At 41.7% G+C, this 18,506-nt stretch overlaps 2 protein-coding genes across 2 annotated transcripts; one reads left to right on the forward strand and one right to left on the reverse strand.

The window, feature by feature from the left end:
• Positions 1-937: 937 nt before the first annotated feature.
• Positions 938-4,167, forward strand: inha (inhibin subunit alpha). Its single transcript, XM_020642161.3, has 2 exons — positions 938-2,422; positions 3,177-4,167. Exons 1-2 carry the CDS (start codon positions 2,062-2,064, stop codon positions 3,926-3,928), a joined length of 1,113 nt encoding a protein of 370 aa, XP_020497817.3. The 5' UTR covers positions 938-2,061; the 3' UTR covers positions 3,929-4,167.
• Positions 4,168-4,720: 553 nt separating this feature from the next.
• LOC109990154 (gap junction gamma-1 protein) lies at positions 4,721-13,549 on the reverse strand. Its single transcript, XM_020642163.3, has 5 exons — positions 13,187-13,549; positions 8,333-8,604; positions 8,022-8,247; positions 7,260-7,940; positions 4,721-6,322 (listed from the first exon to the last, which is right to left on the reverse strand). The coding sequence occupies exons 2-5, from the start codon at positions 8,570-8,572 to the stop codon at positions 6,309-6,311; spliced, it is 1,161 nt and encodes a 386-aa protein (XP_020497819.1). The 5' UTR covers positions 8,573-8,604; positions 13,187-13,549; the 3' UTR covers positions 4,721-6,308.
• Between the last annotated feature and the right edge of the window lie 4,957 nt (positions 13,550-18,506).

The following is an 18,506-nucleotide window of genomic DNA, read 5'->3' on the forward strand; positions in this document are numbered from 1 at the left end:
CAAATTACTTTATTGACTTACAAAATTAACTGTCACAAGAACAAAAACTCTAATTAAAGTTAAAGGTTGAAAATAAATGCATTATATCGTTTATAAATCACTTTATATAGAGAGGGCGCCCTCTGGTGGTTAGTTGTTGGTTACTGCACTTAAATAATAAATGAATCAGACTGCTGTTTCTTTGAGTAAATTAAACACAGAAGGCTGGATGAAGAGCTTTTACTTTTTAAATGAAATAAATGAAGTTTATTCATATTACTTTATCAAGATGAACATTTAATCTCTGAGCTCTGTGAACAGTAATGTTTAGAAAATCATTTTACCTCGGAGCTACAGCACAGAGCGAGGAAACACCTGCACACACCTGTACAAAGAAACAAGAAGAAAACCCTGAATGTTGAGTTCAAACAACAACTTTCTCTTCACTTTGTCTAAATTCTGAACTAAAACGACATGTCCGATTTTTAATGAGCAGTAAGCATTATGTAATGTGAATAATGAGACTAAAATACGCGCATAATTTGCTAAACCCTGTTACTATTAATTATAAATGTTTACTCCACTTTATTTTTTCCAACATTTGTAGCGGTATTTCTATTTTGTGGCTTTTCACACAAAACTGAACTTTTAAAGACTCACTGAGTATCTAGACTTCATCTCTCCTTCCCCGGCTCCTTCTTCTTCCACCGCTTTGATCCACAGCCAGGCTGCCCGAACGTGTATAAACAATGACACCTGAGAACACCTGTACACACCTGCACACACCTGAGAACACCTGTACACACCTGGGCGTGATTAGCGGAAGCTTCAACAGGAAGTGTCGCAGAAAGTTTCGATCGACGAAAAGTAAAAGTTATAAATAAGAGGACACATAAACAAGATAAAAGTAAATAATCAAATGTTTATTGATAAAAAAAAATCAGATTAGTGTGTTTTTAGACTTTTTTTTCCCACATGCACAATGTTTACCTGAATGTATAGTCACTCATCACACACACACACACACACACACACACATATATATTGATTATATTTTAATCATTTGCTGCCCTATGCCACCCTTCTCGATCCACCCCTGACTCTGAGGAGAAACTACTTTACAAAAACACAAAATGCAGGTAAATCAATAAAACCAAGGTGAACATAGTAAGTACATTCACATGACAAGTGCTGGATTAAAGAAACAAAGTATTTAAACACTGATTCAGTATTGCATTGACAATCATACTTTAAAAAACTAGAAGAGTAATAATAGCATCTTTAAAAATAAAGAGTGCTTTATAGATAAGCAGTTTCAGTAAAATGTGATAATTATATTCTAAATAAAATAATGAGAGGTTTAATGTGCCACCATCCTGCAATGCACCTTGTGGCCACACAGTAAAAACTTTGACTGTACTGGTAAAAAAAAAAAACAACAGTTTAGTTAATGATGTAAACACAGCACATTATGTATTATTAGTTAATTGTGCATGTTCCTTGTTGCAGCATTGTTACATAATACATATTTTTATTCGTAGTTAGACAGTTTTGAAAGTTGAACGCTTTGGAAATAGTGGACTTTCATTTTGGACTGTTTTGTTTGAATTTAACATCTTATTTATAACAGCGGTCAAAGGATTATTGGCTGGTACAAAACAATATGAAAGATAAACATTGTGAAAACGTATTTCTCTCGGATGCATTCAAGGAGTCAAGGACAGTCAGATAAAAAGGTAGAGCGAGGTACAATAGGCTTTTTTTGTCTAGTGGAGAAACAGGTGTGTGTTAGATATGGCAATTATTATCCACATATTCTATGTGTTAATAAAAACAGAATAAATGTGATTTTATTGCACTTTTTTGGTCTAGATTTTGTGAAGAGCAACGCAGTGTTAAGTTTAGTGTTAGAGAACAAAACAAGTTGAAAAGTTCCTTCAGTGAAGTTCAGCCACAGAAACGCAAAACACAACATCCCAACCGTCAAGGCCGTCCTTTGCTATCTTCCCTTTGTGTATCGGCAACAAAATACTTGCCTTGCAGACTACAGTCAAAGTCAGATAGCTGCAGAGCCAAACAGATATGTGTGAGAATAGGAAAAGTCACATAACAGAATCAGTTTTCTGGAGCTACAGTACAGCCATGGTGTCCTGCAAGGTCTTCATCCTGGCCCCTTTGTGGATCCACTTTCTGACTCATGCCTGCAGGGGGGAGGAGGTGCCCCGGGAAGCGGTTTTGTCCTGGTTCAGAGATCGGGTTCTGCAGGGCCTTGATTTAGAGGAGCCTCCTCAAACAACAATGCAACGTGCAGATGGGGATACAGTAGAGCCAGATGCAGGGCCGGCACCGCTGAGGGCCCCGAGGACAAGCAGGACAGCATGGGTCAAGCAGCCAGCTGGTTCAAACCAGGAAACAACACAAATTATTGTCTTCCCCAGCTCTGGTAAGAAACCCAGATAAAAGCTACTCTAGATTCCAGTATAGCACACTTATTCATGCAACTTTTTCATGCAACGGCACAACAAAACTTGCCTGATCGTGTGCAAACGTAAATGACATTTTACCCCCAACTTATGAGTCAAAATAATTAGCATTGAAATAGTTGAAGCTCTGTCGGTGAAACATTTTCTCAACCTATGAGTGCCATGCAAGTGATGTGTAACGGAGAATGTTAGGTGCAAATACTAGAAAATATTAAATCATTTTTATGCTGGACTCTTGAGCATAAGACAATACAATATGGCGCTGAAGCACTGCTGCATGTTTCGGCATTCTTACATTTACCTTTGAGGCTGTTGTGCACCACATACAGTCATTATCTAAATGTTAAAATCACTTTTTTTTGTATAGCAGTGTATGCATGCTGCACATGCAAAACAACTAAAGCTAGGTAGTTGCAATTTCTATAAGTACACAACAGAAGAAAAATGGAAAAGGAAGGCCGACTTTAACAACAAAAGGTGTGGAAGTAATTGACCTTAAAGTACATGGACATACTTTGAGAGGCATTTCATTACAGACCCAAAATGTGGATTATTTTTGTGATTACTGTAGTTGGTAACTTTAGCTCAGTCTTTGACAACTGGGAAACTTAACCACTAGAGGTCAGCAAAAACATTACATGTAATGTGGGTTGAAGGTATTTACATGCATGCACCAATTATGTCCCTGATTGCTCTCTAATCTCACTTCTGCAGATTCGTCCTGTGCCCAGTCTGAGTCAGCTCCTGCAGAAACCACCAACACCCACTTTACGTATTACTTCCAGCCGTCAGTGAACACCCACGAGACAACGCTCACATCTGCCCACCTCTGGTTCTACGCAGGGGGGGAAGGAGTGTCAGCAAACTCCTCAGTCCAGCTCTTCATCCTCACTTCGGGGCAGCAGCTCCTGCAGGCCGCAGAATCACCGGCATCGAGGAGCTCGGACGGATGGACCACCTTTGACCTCGACCAAAAGCTGCTTGTTTTTATGGCCGAGGGTCCTTTTCTGCTTCAAGTGCGTTGTCTGGCCTGTGAGTGCCACGCCAACGAATCAGACAAGATGCCCTTTCTCCACCTTCGGGCTCAGTCTCGTGGTTCCGTTCGATCCCCGCGCGAGGCCCCCGTCACCATCCCCTGGTCTCTCTCTGCCATTGACCTCCTCCAGAGGCCCTCCCAGGAGAGACCCCAGCACAGAGACTGCCACCGAGCAGAGATCCAGATCAGCTTCGAGGAGCTCGGCTGGGACAACTGGATCATCCACCCGAAGGTGCTGACATTCTACTACTGCCACGGGAACTGCTCGGCCTTGGATCGCACCACCTCCGTCCTGGGGATCCCGCAGTGCTGCGCTCCAGTGCCCGGGACGATGAGGTCCCTGAGGATCACTACGACATCTGATGGTGGGTACTCATTCAAGTACGAGACCCTGCCCAATATCATACCTGAGGAGTGCACTTGTATTTGAAAATTGAAGCATTAAAGGGCCAGTTCACCAAAAAAACTACATCATATTTGTTTTTATTTATATGAAGTTTGTCAAGTGTGTTTCCTTTTTCCTGGTTAAGTACTTTCAGCCTCCAATTACAAACACTTCACAATAAAAGTCCCTTTACTTTTCAAATTCCTAAGGATATGGTTGAGCACATTTCTTTGATGTTACATGCATTTCATTGGATTTTTAATTCAAAAGTGGATTATTTTAAATCCAAGCATATAGAACAAAAACGTTTTGTAATTTAAGGTGACTGGCCCTTTAAGACTCCACTCACTCTGCTTATAAATGCCTTCTGTCCAACTAATCAGAGATGTTTTGTCATTGTTTTACGAAATCAAATCCTGGAAGGTTTATTTAGATGTCCTTTGTGTTTTTTCATTTAACCTGTAGAGGTCAGTGTTGACCTAACTTTTACAACATTTCCCTTCAGTACTTCAAATAGTCTGAAACCTGCTCTTAACAGATGATCGGTAATGTACATTAAATCACTGATTTAAACGTGGATTTGTTTTGTTTTTGTACATCCACACACACACACACACACACACACACACAACGCTAATCTGTTTGAGATGATTAAACCAAGATGGTCATTCCTTCTTGCGTACATTTCAGCTTAAACGAGTGTTGAAGTTGAACATTTGCACAATTAACAGGCTGACTCAACTCTCCAACAAGACTGTCGGACTAAAAGCACAGGAAGAACTGACCACGCAGCAACTTTCCCACAGAAAAAAAGATTTGAGTCCAATGTCCCAAACATATTGTTCAAATATATTTATTTACTCTGAAGACAAAATAATCTCTACAGTTACAAAAACTACAAAACTGACAATAGAAAAAAAAAGCATTGAAGTACCATATTCAAAAATGGAACGTTGTACCTTGTATGAAAGTTGAATTTGAGATGATTACAAAAATACAGCATCAAAAAAGCTCTTTGGCGATCTGCAGTTTCATTATTCCAGCCAAAGATCATAAAACCAAAGTACACTGAACACGGAAAGCTATTGATCAAAAGTCTCATGATGAATGGAGAATGTGTGTGTTTACATGGTGCCGGGTTGTGCGTCAGCAGCCAACTGTCATCCTCTCCTCAGCTGGGTTTGTGTTTCTTTCCCCCGGATGCATGAAAAGCACCCATGTTTCAGCACAATGGAGGGGCAGTGGTGCACGTCAAGGGTGGAAAATATGTCTCAGCGGAGAAATATGTAAATTCAAAAGACGGAGGATGGAATGTCATTGTTGACGGTAGCCCAGGAGACAGATGTTTTCAGCTGTTTGACAAAAGAAAAAGTGATATTTTCTAAGCTTTCTGCACTAACATTATGAATCATTTGTTTTGTACATAATTCAGGGAAGGAGAAAAAAGGAGTATCTAACATCCAAGAGCCTAGTTTTCAGCAGTTATGTGAAACAGGTGGCGTTAAGATGCCAACATTTCCTTCTAATCTAGACAAAAAGGAAACTAATCAAGAGCTTTGGTCAAGAAACTGAAAGAAAAAAAAATTATAAATGATTGTACCATTAAAAATGGTTCTTGGAAATCTCTTGGAACATTTCCTGTTTAAGAATTCAAGCATTTCCCAGGTAAACATTTTGGCCGATTTGAGCAAATATACAGGCTACAAAATCTGTCTGATACTTGTGAAATGAATGCTGTGGTTTCCAGCTAATAAACACCAATAATCCCTAGAATGAGATCTGTTTCTCTTGCACATGAAAGATGAACCATCTAGTACAGGTTTAGCCACCCTTGTTGGAAAAGATTCTACTGCTCGTGCTCCAGACACGACATAACCCAAGGCTGTGTTGTTTGAAAACCTCTCTGAAGCCAACAAAGCTAGGATTTGGGGACATTTTATAAACAGAGAGCCACTCTTTAGTGATGAAGACAACAAAAGTAGACTTGGCCAGAGGAGTTTAAAGCTTTCCATAATCCTGGCAAGGTCTGAAATGGAGGATTATAGCATGGCCGCAAAAAAACAGAGTGGGCGTTCAGGAAAAAAAAAAAAAAAAAAAAAAAGGGTGTAGACAAGGTTTTTTTTTTTTTTTTTTTTTTTTTCACGTAGGTAAGCAAGTAGAAGCTGGAGATGTGGCCGGCTTTCAAGTTTACAGTCGTGGAGATGAACCTCAGTCAGCTTTTAGACTGACCCCTAATACTGAAAGGCACGTTTCTCCCATCCACACACACACACACAAACACACACACACAAACACACACACACACACAAACAAACATACGCTCTTGGTCTCCCTCAGTGGTCTGACTGCACTCCCATATGTGCTTCCCCCATGTGTTTAAGGCCAGTAGGAATGGAGGCGCAGACGTTTGAGGCAGGAAGCACGCTCAGGCATGTATTCCTGGAGGAAGAAGAGCAAAACAAGAGGGATATTCAGCACGTACTCTCACTTAAAAACCTCAACTTTAAAAGTCTTCTTCCATGGGTGACATGATGTTTTACTTCTCTTGAGGTCAGCCCCTTCCTTTACAGATAGAAATCTAAAGTAGATCAGTAATTAGGAAGTTTGCAGCAGAGCTGGTTCTACAAGTCAATCCACAAAATCTTCCCTAGAAACTTATTGCTCATAGGTTAAAAGCATAGTGTGAAATGAAGAGATTCACTGCATTCAAAGTGTTGATTTTAGTCAGTTTGCAGTTTGTTGCTGGAAAAAAATCAACTTCAAGCTGTAAACTCGAGCTGTGAAATTCTCCAGGGCATTTTTAAATGATTTTCTTACATAAATTCAATGAAACTTAATCTTATTTGATGTTAATGGGTTCATTGCAAGTTGCAAAACATGACTTATGGAAAAAGTATTTTTATAGGTTGGCAAAACTTTTCTTCCAGATGTTTTCTCTCCCCCCCCCAAAAAAAAAAAAAAAATCGAGTGCAAGGTTTGGGTCTGATACCAACAGTTATTCTTAGTCATTGAAATGTGTATGTAGTACACTTGACAGTCAAATAACCACATTAGTTTCCCTATTCAGGACAAGATATCATGAAAAAAGTACAAATCCTTACTTTGAAGAGGTCTGAACTAAAGATGGTTTAGCTTCTTCTGGTATACATAGCTAATGAGTAATTGCTGTGTTTTCAAATCAAAACATATGCAGTGTTTGTTTATTCAGGTTTAAAAGTTTGATAAATGGCACAAACAAAAAGGCATAAAATCTTGGAGCTCTTATCCAAAACTTTTGGTGGTAAACTCCTGTTTCAATGTCATAACTCGAGACATACTGATAAAATACATCGCAAATATTTGAGCAGTTCAGGCCTGATTCTGAAAGCATCTTTACCTTGCTCACTGGTCTCTCCCTGCTGCTCCTGGGCGAAGTTTAGGCGGTTCTGCTCGGCTGCCGTCTCTGCAGCCGTGTTCACCTCGGGGCTGCTGCTCCGTGAAGGACTTCCTTCATCCGCCTGATAGGCCAGGTCCAGGTGCTGCTGGGCCAGCTTCAGGTGCCTCCTCAACCGATCCAGCTCCTTGGACGAGTGCACCTCGTCCCCGAAGCTCTCCCTCCCGGAGTCGCCAATCGGCAAGTCCTTCAGCTCCCCTTTGAGCTTCTCCTTCTTCATGGTGGCATGGTACCCTGGCGGAGCTGTTGGCATGGCACGTGATGACTTTGGATGAGGGCCTCGGGGGGTCAGCGTGGCCCGTCTGCGGAAGGTGTCCCTGACGCCGCCGATGCCGAGGTGGATGATCTCAAAGACGGTGAGCAGAAGGCAGAGGAAGGACACGACGTACATCACCAGGAGGAAGATGGTTTTCTCTGTCGGGCGCGACACGAAGCAGTCGACGGTGTGCGGGCAGGGCGAGCGGGTGCACACGTAGGAGGGGATCACCTCGAAGCCGAAGAGGACGTACTGGCCGAAGAGGAAGGCGATCTCAAAAGCCGAGCGCCACATCAGCTGGCACACGTACACTTTCATCAGGCCGTCACGGAGGATCCTCCGACGACCGTCATGCTTTTTCTCTGAGCCTTGGGAAACAGAGACACTGGTTAGAATCTTCATTTGCACAAAAAAAAGGAATAATCGAGCCGCTCAAATAGCCATCTTACTTTTTTCCACTTTATCTGGTTTTTCTGTTTCGATTTCTTCAGCGATCATGGGGTCTTCCTCGCCATTGTCCTCCGCCTCTTCGTAGTCTCGGACCGCCCCTCGGCTCACGATGGGCATCCTCTTCTTCTGTTTCCGAACAGGCCGATACTCGCCGTCTTCATTCCTTGCGATCTTGTGCATCGCAAATCCCAGATACATAATGGTGGGGGTCGTGATCATGATCACCTGGAATGAAAATGATTAAGACTTTAACTATTCCGAGGCGTAACGTCGTCAGAATGGTTTCAGAGAAATGCGACGGGCGGCTCACCTGAAAGATCCAGAATCGGACGTGCGAGAGCGGTGCAAACGCATCGTAACAGACGTTTTCACAGCCAGGCTGCTGCGTGTTACAGACAAATTTACTCTGTTCATCGTAGTATATGGTTTCACCGCCGACGGCTGTGAGCACGATGCGGAAGATGATGAGCACAGTCAGCCAGACCTTTCCCACAAAGGTGGAGTGGTTGGAGATCTCGTCCAGCAGACGAGTGAGGAAGCTCCAGCTCATGGTGCCGAGGTGACCGGGGAGCTAAACCAGCTCTGGAAAGAAATACATTAAAAGAAATGGTTAAAGTCTACTTTGCTTTTTTTGTTTTGTTCCTTTTATAGTTCACTGAGCCACCATTGTATTGCAAACATATGCTCTTTTGCTGTTTTTGTTTTTCTTGAGGTTACAGCTCTACAGAAACAAAAAAAAGAGGAAAAATAACTTCTTTTTTTCCACTGTACAAACAAGAATGAACTGAGAACTACAAAAGCAACTTCTAGCAGTTACTGTCTGTCCACACAGAAAAGTGGGTTCATAAAACTGAAGCATTTTATTGATGCATCAATGAATCAGTCCAACCTATTTTGACACATTTATGATCATTTCAGTCTTTTTTATGATTACTAAATGCTAAGGACCGTTTGTTTTCTCTGATTTAATGTTTAAATATCAGCTGCTTCTCTCCGTTTCCTCATGAATCAAATCCTGAAGCTTATGGACTGTAAATCTGGAATTCACCAAGGCATTGATCAGCCATCGATTCACCCCTTGTTGTCGGCCTTTACTTCATGAGAGGAGAAAGAAAGAAAGTGTGCACATGCAGGTTTATCTTTCCACCAAATGATAAAAAGAATGTGAGATCAAATCTTGCATGCAAGTGTTTTAGGTAGACCTCGACTGCAGGTCAGAGAAATAAACAGCCACATTCTTTGTTTTAATCAGACCCAGAGCTCTCACACATGCAGGTATCCGAGTGTAAACTACACAGCACACTGCGATTCATACTCGTAGCCTTAGTGACAGTTTGGTACTCGTTCATTTTCACACCTCCCCGCTATTCAGAGCCTGAGCTGCTTAATCAAACTTCAAAGTGTCGGCCCGGCAAGCTGCAGCTAGCTGTGAGGAGACCTGCTGCGGATTTGGACGGCAGGAATTATGATACTAAAGCAGTGAATGGAGCTTAAGAATTTATTTCCTGTCACCTTTCCAGGAATTATCCCTTTAAATGATTTAAAACCCAGTATTTGATAATCCAACACGGCCGTGACACGAAGACAGAGCGGGTCCTTTTTCACAGCTGCTTCTTTTACATGACACTGCTGTCCCTTTGTAGGAAAGGCTTCAAACATCTAAAAGAAAAAAACATCTCCTTTGAACATCAGACAAGTAAATCATTGCATTTGGAAATTGATCTCATATGAGGTTGATTACATATCAAACATGTATATTTCCTAAATCAAACAGGACAACAAAAACACATTTTAAACTGACATTAATGCCACAATATTTTTGATTTAATACCTTAAATCCAATAGTCACTCTAGGACTTATTGGACCTCTCATTTCTAAATGTCTTCTTTAAAAAAAAAAAAAAAAAGGGTGTAACACAGAAGATTACCAGAATTTAATGACTCATTTCAACAGTACAAGGCTTTAACCATTACAAGCATCTTTAGGTATGTCTCCTCAGATCAGTGCCTTATACAGCGGCCCTCCCTCACCAGGTTACTCATCCATTCCTCTCTCCAAACTGGCATCTTCACAAGCTTCGGTAAGGCTGACTTGCCCGAGCTTGACCAGAAAAATGTTCTCCCCAAAACCAGAGCCGTCATGGTGAAAGTTCAGACGCTCGACAGCTAACCAAAACTATGATAACACGTTGGAAGTTGGCCTTTCTTGGCGAGAGCCAGACGGGGAAAATTATGGGTCTGAGATTTTTCTCATATCTAAAAACTCAGTCTGAAAAGTCCCCTTCATGAAATCTCAAACTCATTAACTTCAGGGGGAAAAAAAAAAAAAAGCAAGAGTCAGCCAATCCAGTGACTTCCTACCCTAATCTACAGGAAAACTAATATAAAAGTGCTTCTTCTTGAGGGTGGGAATGGGAAATTGCATAAAAACCAGCCAGCTTCATGACCCTGAGAGTCGTTCTGAGACAGGAACAAGCACAGCTGGGATGTGGCATCTGTTTTACCCCAACATGCAATTACAAACCCCACCTATATGGTCTACTGTGGGTGTTAAGGCAGAGGTGTAGAGCACATAAACATGGAAAGAAGCACTTTGAAACACAAACAAACCAACAAGAAGGTTGTTTCATAAGGTTTGCTGTAAAGCAGTTTTTCCGCCCCCATGTTGGTGTTCTTTGAAACTTTTTTTAAAGCCACTCCTGCTTCAGACACGCTGAACTGTCCCTTTAAACATCGTGCGACCCAGTTATCACAGTGTTCGGTTTCCTCCATTGAAAGTCTGATATTCAGAAACTCCGGTTCAAGCTGTGATTTGAGGACATGACCCGAGCTGAAAAAGTGCTGCACGCACTGACCATAAAGCGTCTTTCCAGAACTGAAAACTATTACCGTCATAAATCCACAGAGATGGTCTTGAGCAGAGGCCTGACCACTGATCCGGCGTCTAATCTGCATACAAATATAATCAAAAACTGAAGTGCCAAAACAAGAAGCTCCAGAGGGCTGACATCTGGATTTGAACACACTTTCCACGAACTGATCGGTCACCAACACAGTGACACAAACACACCTGGAAACGTCGCACTTGCTGAATATTACTTGACTTTTCAAAGAAAGAGGCAAGACTGAAGAAGAAGTGGTCGCTTCACGGAGGCAGTGTGTCCAGACTTCTTCTCCCATTTACGTCTTTTTGTCTTAGTTTGTTTTTAGTGGAGCCTGTCAATTTTGGAGTTGTTACGACTTATTCAAGAGAGGTTAAGCTCATTTGTTACAGAATATTGCCTCAGGTATGGGGAACATACTCTTTTCTGCACAAAAATGACTTCTTTTGACAAATATGAAAATAGTCTTCATGCTCTGCTACACGTGCTGCAGACTGTTCTGAGAACATCAGCCACACTGCTGGAAAGAAATACATAATGAGAGAGTCTCTAAATCCCCCTGTACATTTCATTCCTACATTTTGTGTTCAGTAAAGTTATTCTGATGACAGACTCACCATTATCAGACTTTCAGAAAATTCAATTAGATATAGCAGTTAGACCCAAGGCTGTCAAAGTGTCATACTTTTTGATACCACTTTGTTTAAAATGACCCACATCTTTATCTTAACAATCAATAGCAAAAAAGGTAGCAAAGCGTTCAGACATATTTCAAAACCAAAAGCGGCCGTGAGCCATACAAAACATTGCCAATGTATTTGCGCAATTCAGACACCGTTTAAAAGTTTGTTTGCAATGTATGCTGATTATAACCAAGACATTTCCAAATATTTGATGACTAGGAGTTGTATTGTTGTTGCCGTGGTAACAGGTATGGATAATGTCTGGGGTCTAAAATTCTGGTATTGTGATCTGTAGTTTTTAGCACTGTTTTCTGCTGTTAGAATGAAACCTTATAAATAAAATACTGAAAACAAAAAACATTTTTCCAAGTCTCCATTTATCATCAACATCCACTGGATGAAATGTAACCACCACAGCCTCTGTGTTCTATCATTATTTACTCATACAGATGGACCTGGTGATATAACCTTCATCCAGCAGGTGTTCCTGCTCCAAAGAGGGTTTACCTCCTTTTAAGGATCTGTGACAAGGGATCCAAAAGGTGCAGATCCTAAAGGAAAAGGTTAAAGACCCGTCTCCTCCCACAGTAGACACACAAAACGTACTTTACAACGTCCATTGATGGGACACTGTTAAATGCCCCTCGCTGCCATCTTCCTCTCCACACACAGACACAAAAAAAGAAGCTCATCTCCAAACAATCTGTTTATCTTGGACAAACTAGCTCGAGTAAACGCAAACATTTTTGCAACAGTTAACCAAAGTCATCTCTCAAACAGTAGCTTATTTGCTCATGTGGGATAAACCCAGCTCAACTGATTTAATGGCTTTCCTGCTACAGGAGTCACTGGGCTGCAGGAGGAGATGGAGGGGGTTGGAGAGTTTTTTTGGGCAGAGGATCTGGACAAAGCGAAGGCCGAGTTAACATTCCTGCCTAACCAAGAGCAGAAAGCCTGGATTTTAGGGTTCAGGGAGCAGACAGAGGGCACATGAAATCCCCATGCAGTCTGAAGACAGCACCTACAAATGTCAATCACTGCTCTTCTTTGGCGCACAACAAAAAGTACAGTTTGCCCAGGACGTCCAAAAAAAAAGGGGACAAACGTTTAACCCAAAGACAGGCTGCCTTTCTCCTTCTCTGTTTCAGATAAAGCAGTAAAAGGAGTTGAAAGGACGGTTTCAAAGAGCTGTTGAAGGCTATGAACACGCTTTGCTGACTCAGACTGAATTGTTTTGGAAAGTGTGGCATTCCTTGAGGAAAACAAAGTGCTGCCAAGCTTCAGTGGGGGAAACAAAAATCCGGTGGATTAGAGGATGAAGCAGTCACTTGAAACAGAGTAAGACACGATTAGAAAAAAGTTAAACCACTTATTAATAGGAGACTTGCTCATTAAAATAACAAAGGAAAATCGGTGTAAAGCTTAGGAGGGTGCCGTGCGGGTTTTCTTTCTGCCATTCTGATGTGGCAGAAGTTTAAAAAATAGCTTTTGTGGCACTTTTATTGATATTTAAAGTCGAGGTAGACCCGACTTCACCGAAGTGTTGCAGATTATCTGAACTTGTAAGCGAAGAGAGACAGGATTGTGGTCGCGACTCACCGCTTTCCGGGACGCGCAGATCCCAAAACTCCTGACGTGGAACCCACTTTTGAGTAAATTTAGACTTCTCGTAAAATCAATTCCCCGATGATTTAAAAAAAAAAAAAAAAAAAGAAAAAGCTCCACCGGGGTTTAAAGGAACGGGTAGGAAGATACTAAACTGTCTTAACAAACTTGGAAGTCTTCTCTCCTCGCGCTTAATTGCTCAACCAGGTTTTCCTAATTAGCGCGCGCGCTCTCATCGGCGTCTGCGTGCGTCCGCGTCCGAGGCAGCCCGTCACTGTGCACCAATATTTACAGTCTACGGTGTGAACCCATTCAGCTCTTGTGACCCCATGTGTCGGCGAACAAGAAGGGGGGGAAAAAAAAGGATTTCTGATTTCTGAATAGGCAACTCCTTCTCCTCCTCCCTCCTCCTCCTCCTTCTGCACCTCCTCCGCGTAACTTCAAAAAGAGGAGGCCTGAAACTTGAGCCCCGCGACTCTGACTACCGTTCTGCCCTCACGACAAAAGGACTATGGAAATCCTATTACACGTTTTATAATATGATGATGCTACTTTAGACGTCTGGTGTCCACGGGGAGTTTATTGGAATTTCACAGGACATAAAAAAATACCACGAGGAACAATGAAGCCTCTCAAACCCTTTCTGATGAAAACTTCTACCTTATGTCGGTGCACAGTGGTGGTGCTTTGGCTCTTCAGTGAAATGTAAAAACTTAGAAATACACATTAAAGATGGTAAAGTCGTCAAGGCCTGCAGTAAAAAAAACCAATGGATATATGGATGGTCTTACCCTATACTTACAAATCTGTCCAGGTGCCATTATGTTCTGCAAAAACTAACAGTCCTGCAATAAATGAATCCTGCATGGATGTTAAAATGTTCAGTTTTGTGTGTGTGTGTGTGTGTGTGTGTGTGTGGGAGGAGGGGGGGGAGTTGTGAAATGTATATCTAGAGTTAATGGGGGGGGGGGGAAGCTGCTGCATAGGCCTGAGATTCTTTTACTCAACAATCATATGAAATGGACGTAGCCTCTTGGTTTTAAAAGTGAAGCAAATGTGGTACTGACTTTGACCTTCACTTTCCTAATGGCCACCAGGGGGTATGTCGGCGAGAGGCAGAGGTTAAAAACAACATTTTTCACGACCTTGCTCAAGTTGCTATAGCGACCTGTTCACTGGGATAGAGAAATAGCAGTGTATGTTCTCTTCCGCCATCCCTTCAATGGCTGCATTGGGATTCAAGTAGGTCCTACACCTGCTTCTGTATATTCTGTGCAGTACTGGAGTACTCCACTAGAGGGCACACCAACTAACTCAAACCATGAAGAACCTCTACGTTTTGCAAAGCCACAGGAGAAGGTTGCGCTTTTGTTCGCCGTTTAGTCAAACGGAAATGAAGGCCCAGACATCATGAGCATTTTTCTGCATTTGGTTTATTAAGTTACCTTCAAAACTGGCAGCCATTGTTGTTACTGCCTCGACTGTTTACACTTCTATGACAGTAGAAGCAACTTTATCTTCACTCTTATAACCTTCACCTTCTGGTATATTCTGTTAGGGAGGGCCAAGATTGGACAGATGACATCACTATGGCACTGCCTCAGACTTAAGAAGTCTATCTTTAAAAGCAGTGGTTCTCAACTGGTGGGTCGGGACCCAAAAGTCAGTCGTGGAGTCGTTTTTTAGTGGGTTCGCGAAGGTGTGCTTGGAATGTGAAGCGCTTCTTTAACATGTTTGCTTTGTGACGTTTCTTTGTTCTGGCTGTTTTTTGTTTTTTTTTTACCCTGAGGACCAAACTGCAACGTCTTTCATGAAATAAATGTGATTGGCTGACAAATATTTGAAATTTGGGTTGGGATTTTTCATGAAGGAGTTGGTGGTGGGTCCTGAGGATAGACCACTGTTTTAGAGTCATGGAAGATCTCTAAATATAACAGAACAGCTTTCACAGGTTTGTCCTTTTACTTCACTTCAAAGACTTTCTTGTCCAAAGCATCTCCTCATGAGACGATTTATGTTGCCAGAATAAGTTTACATTCTTTCTGTTTTGATGCTAAAAAGGTACACTGAGTGCTACAATACCATAATCTAATCATTGCTTTCCTAGCTGAGGACCTGTGTTTTCCTGTGAACCAGAGTTTGGCAGCTCGGAAAGGCCTGACGGAGCACTGCGTGACTGCAGCCTTTTTGAAGACGGGGCCCACCATCCAAGATTTTAGTTGAGTCCGGCATTCAGCAAAACAATAGATTTCTTGCTGTCATGCACGCCACAGCTGTAGTGCTCCTGATCGAAGCAGAGGACCTGAAAATGTTTGGAGGAGGCTGTGGGAAGTCGAGTCAGGCCAGATGTGTGTGCCGGGCCAAGTGCGCCGTGGCTGCATCCCAGCTCTTGTCTCACACTAACTATCCTCCCTGCTTTTTCTTCTTTGCCTCTCAAATCAGATCCAAGTGAGGCATGCACTCATTCACCTGCACCTTTAAATCCCTGCAGACCAAAATAATTAAACCCTGGCATGTCAGGGAAGTCTCGATTTCTCATTCTTCACTCACAGATTCTGTTAGGAGTCAGTATTTTCTTATTCCTGCACCTGGTAGCCACATTCAATTCCAATGAACTAGTGTTGGGGAAAGGTGTGACAAGCTGGAAAGAGGCCTAAAATGATATTTGCATTATGCAATGTAAGCTAAAGTGGCATAAGGGGTGGGGTGAGTATCTAGGGGCTTTAAATTCCTACCTCCACCCCTGCAGGGATTCAATTAACTGCCTGACTGCAGGAGCGAAGCACAGATCTGGAGCACTTTTGTATTTTTGACGTGTCCATGTTGCGGTTATGTTTTAGTATCAGTCCTGATTGCTTATTTCCTCCCCCAACATTAAACCTTTTGACACGAAATTCATGCCGCGTAACCGTTATGACTCATGGATTTTTTGAGGCTGAGTTTCTGAGCTCATTAATTTTGCCCATATTGCAGTCCAAAAACCAAAAGGATTCAATATTTCCTCACGAGAAGTTTACTCCAGGCAAGATGGATGAGGCGCTGATAGAGTATTTTGATCATCGGGTCGGAAATCACCTATTTTTCTTCTTTTTTTTTCTTTTGAGACGTTTGCCGAAAAAATACAAGCTAAAACAAACAACTTACACATGGATGGAGATGGATGATAAAAATTGAGAAACGTGTGAGGAAAATAGTCCCAGATGCCATGTCAGGTCTATAAAACAGATTAATGATGCACAAATCAGTTTTATGTACCCGCTGCTTTTACTTTCATTTGAACTGTTGGACTCACAAAAGTTTGAGGGGGTTAAATGACCTTTTGAACTGTTTTGACCCCAAGCTTCCCATAAAGATAGAAACACTGAGTGACATATCATTATGTGGATACAAGCTGGATTATTTAAGGCCTACATTTTACACTTAACCTGTCTTATTGCTTCTTTTTAATTAGCTAGAAAGTGACTTTTCCCCTTCGCTTTTGAGCTGTTCATGCACCTTTGAGACCCCTTTTTGACCCCTCGCCTCTTTAGAGACAGAAGCATTTTAGCATGTATAAATCTCTAAATTCCTAAGATGCAAGTCCTAAAGCTAGGAATGAAATGTGACTTTTCTGTGGAAGTTTTGACCTGTTTTTATGCACCATCTGAAACTATATGTGACACATTCAAGGCTATTTTTCATTTATTTAAAATATGAACAGTGCACATTAATGAACATAAACATGTAAATATTCAAAATTGTAGACTAACTAATTTCCCTCAGGGCTTAGTCATATTCTTCTGTGATTTAACTCAGAATTTCCAAGATGCAAGTTATGCATTTTGCAAGAAGTATACTTGAAGTTTGAATCCGTTTTACACACTCCTTATCCAAAACTCTGAGTGAGACGAAAACCCTTAATGACACTTTTTTAAACGACTAAAGCCTCCCAACAAAGATGTAAAAGTAAACACTGTCAAATGCTACATTTTCTGTAGAATTGATCAACTGGGACAGAAGTTTGTTTTACGCTTTTGCAAAAAAATAAAAAAGTGGTGTGCACGAGGTGTGCATTCAGCTGATTTGCAGCACATAGTATATCAATTGTTGACTCGTGCTGGATAAAATCCCAAAATCCAGCATTGAGAGCTGCAGCTGCAACACGAGTTCTTAATATGAAAGCGCTGTCATTTCTTTCTGCACATATCCCGTAAGTCCTTTGATTCTTCTGGATCCGTTTCCCGTGAAAAGGCTGCATAGAAATATGTCAACAGAAACCCAAATCCCTCATTTTTGGGGGGAGATTTGAGGGGTTCAAGACTTTCATGTAGGAAGAATCCCAACTGGGAAGATCCAGATCAGATGTAAGGGTGATTTTTTTTTTTTTTTTTTTTTTTTGCAGCTGACTTTTGACCTTCTTTTGCAGGAACAAGAAGCCGCAAAGAGAGTCAACCACCAAATGTGCTTGTATTTATTGTGTGATTTAGATTTATGTAAAGAGCATTAAAACAAAAAAGTGCAGTCACAAGTCATCAGTGCGTAAAGCTGCTCCTGCTGACTGTGCCGTGGATCGTGGGCTTTGTCAGCCACGTGGGTGCAATTGAAGGCGATCCAGTTTTCTCCTATGAGCATGTGGACAGCACATGTACAGCACCGGCAGGGGCTAAAGAAATATTTACACTGTGAAATTGGTTAACATACCTCCACACAGCTGAGCCTGGACTCAAATAGAGCTTCGATTAAGGGGATGGGATTGGCAGTTTGGCGCTGAGTGGTTTTGTGTAACTAAAAAGGCCACAATTTGGATCCAATAATCAGAAATTCATGATGTGTTCCTCTGCAGCTTTCAACATTCCTCCACAGTTGCTGCTTTTAACTGGAGCCAGAAATACTGCAGTGATTAAGCTGAACCAATAAAGTAGAAATGGCTGGTCAAGACAGCAGATCCACAGGCTATTACTTGGCAACGCTGAGGAAACAACAATTAAGTTTCTGCAGGTTTTAAACCCTGAATATGTCACCTGTTTTTAACGTTAAATGCTCGTACAAATGAACTTACACCACTTATTTTATACCCTGATGTTGTTTTGAGATACTCCATTTACCAACCAAAATGGGTAGAGGGGGGCCGATGGTCTACAGAGGATGTAGTCCGCATCAGAGTGGCTGTGGGTTTGAATCCGGCCTCAGCCCTTTCCTGCGTGTCGTCCCCGCACTCTCTCCTTACTCACAGTTACTGTCCTGTCTGATAAAAAGGCCCATAAATAACTTCAAACAAAAGAGGGTAAAAAGAGAGGACAGCAGTCAGGTTGGATTTTTTGGAGATTGGTTTGCA

The sequence above is a fragment of the Labrus bergylta genome, chromosome 24 (assembly GCF_963930695.1).
Source record: "Labrus bergylta chromosome 24, fLabBer1.1, whole genome shotgun sequence".
In the NCBI taxonomy this organism is placed as follows: domain Eukaryota; kingdom Metazoa; phylum Chordata; class Actinopteri; order Labriformes; family Labridae; genus Labrus; species Labrus bergylta.

What these genes read in the sequence shown, in the direction of transcription:
- LOC109990154 (XM_020642163.3), bottom strand. Translation starts at nt 8,572, where the DNA reads ATGAGCTGGAGCTTCCTCACTCGTCTGCTGGACGAGATCTCCAACCAC. An exon ending in TCCGATTCTGGATCTTTCAG is followed by an intron (nt 8,248 to 8,332) that starts GTGAGCCGCCCG and finishes TTTTCATTCCAG; the next exon opens with GTGATCATGATCACGACCCC. An exon ending in ACCAGATAAAGTGGAAAAAA is followed by an intron (nt 7,941 to 8,021) that starts GTAAGATGGCTA and finishes CTGTTTCCCAAG; the next exon opens with GCTCAGAGAAAAAGCATGAC.
- inha (XM_020642161.3), top strand. Translation starts at nt 2,062, where the DNA reads ATGTGTGAGAATAGGAAAAGTCACATAACAGAATCAGTTTTCTGGAGC. An exon ending in TATTGTCTTCCCCAGCTCTG is followed by an intron (nt 2,423 to 3,176) that starts GTAAGAAACCCA and finishes TCACTTCTGCAG; the next exon opens with ATTCGTCCTGTGCCCAGTCT.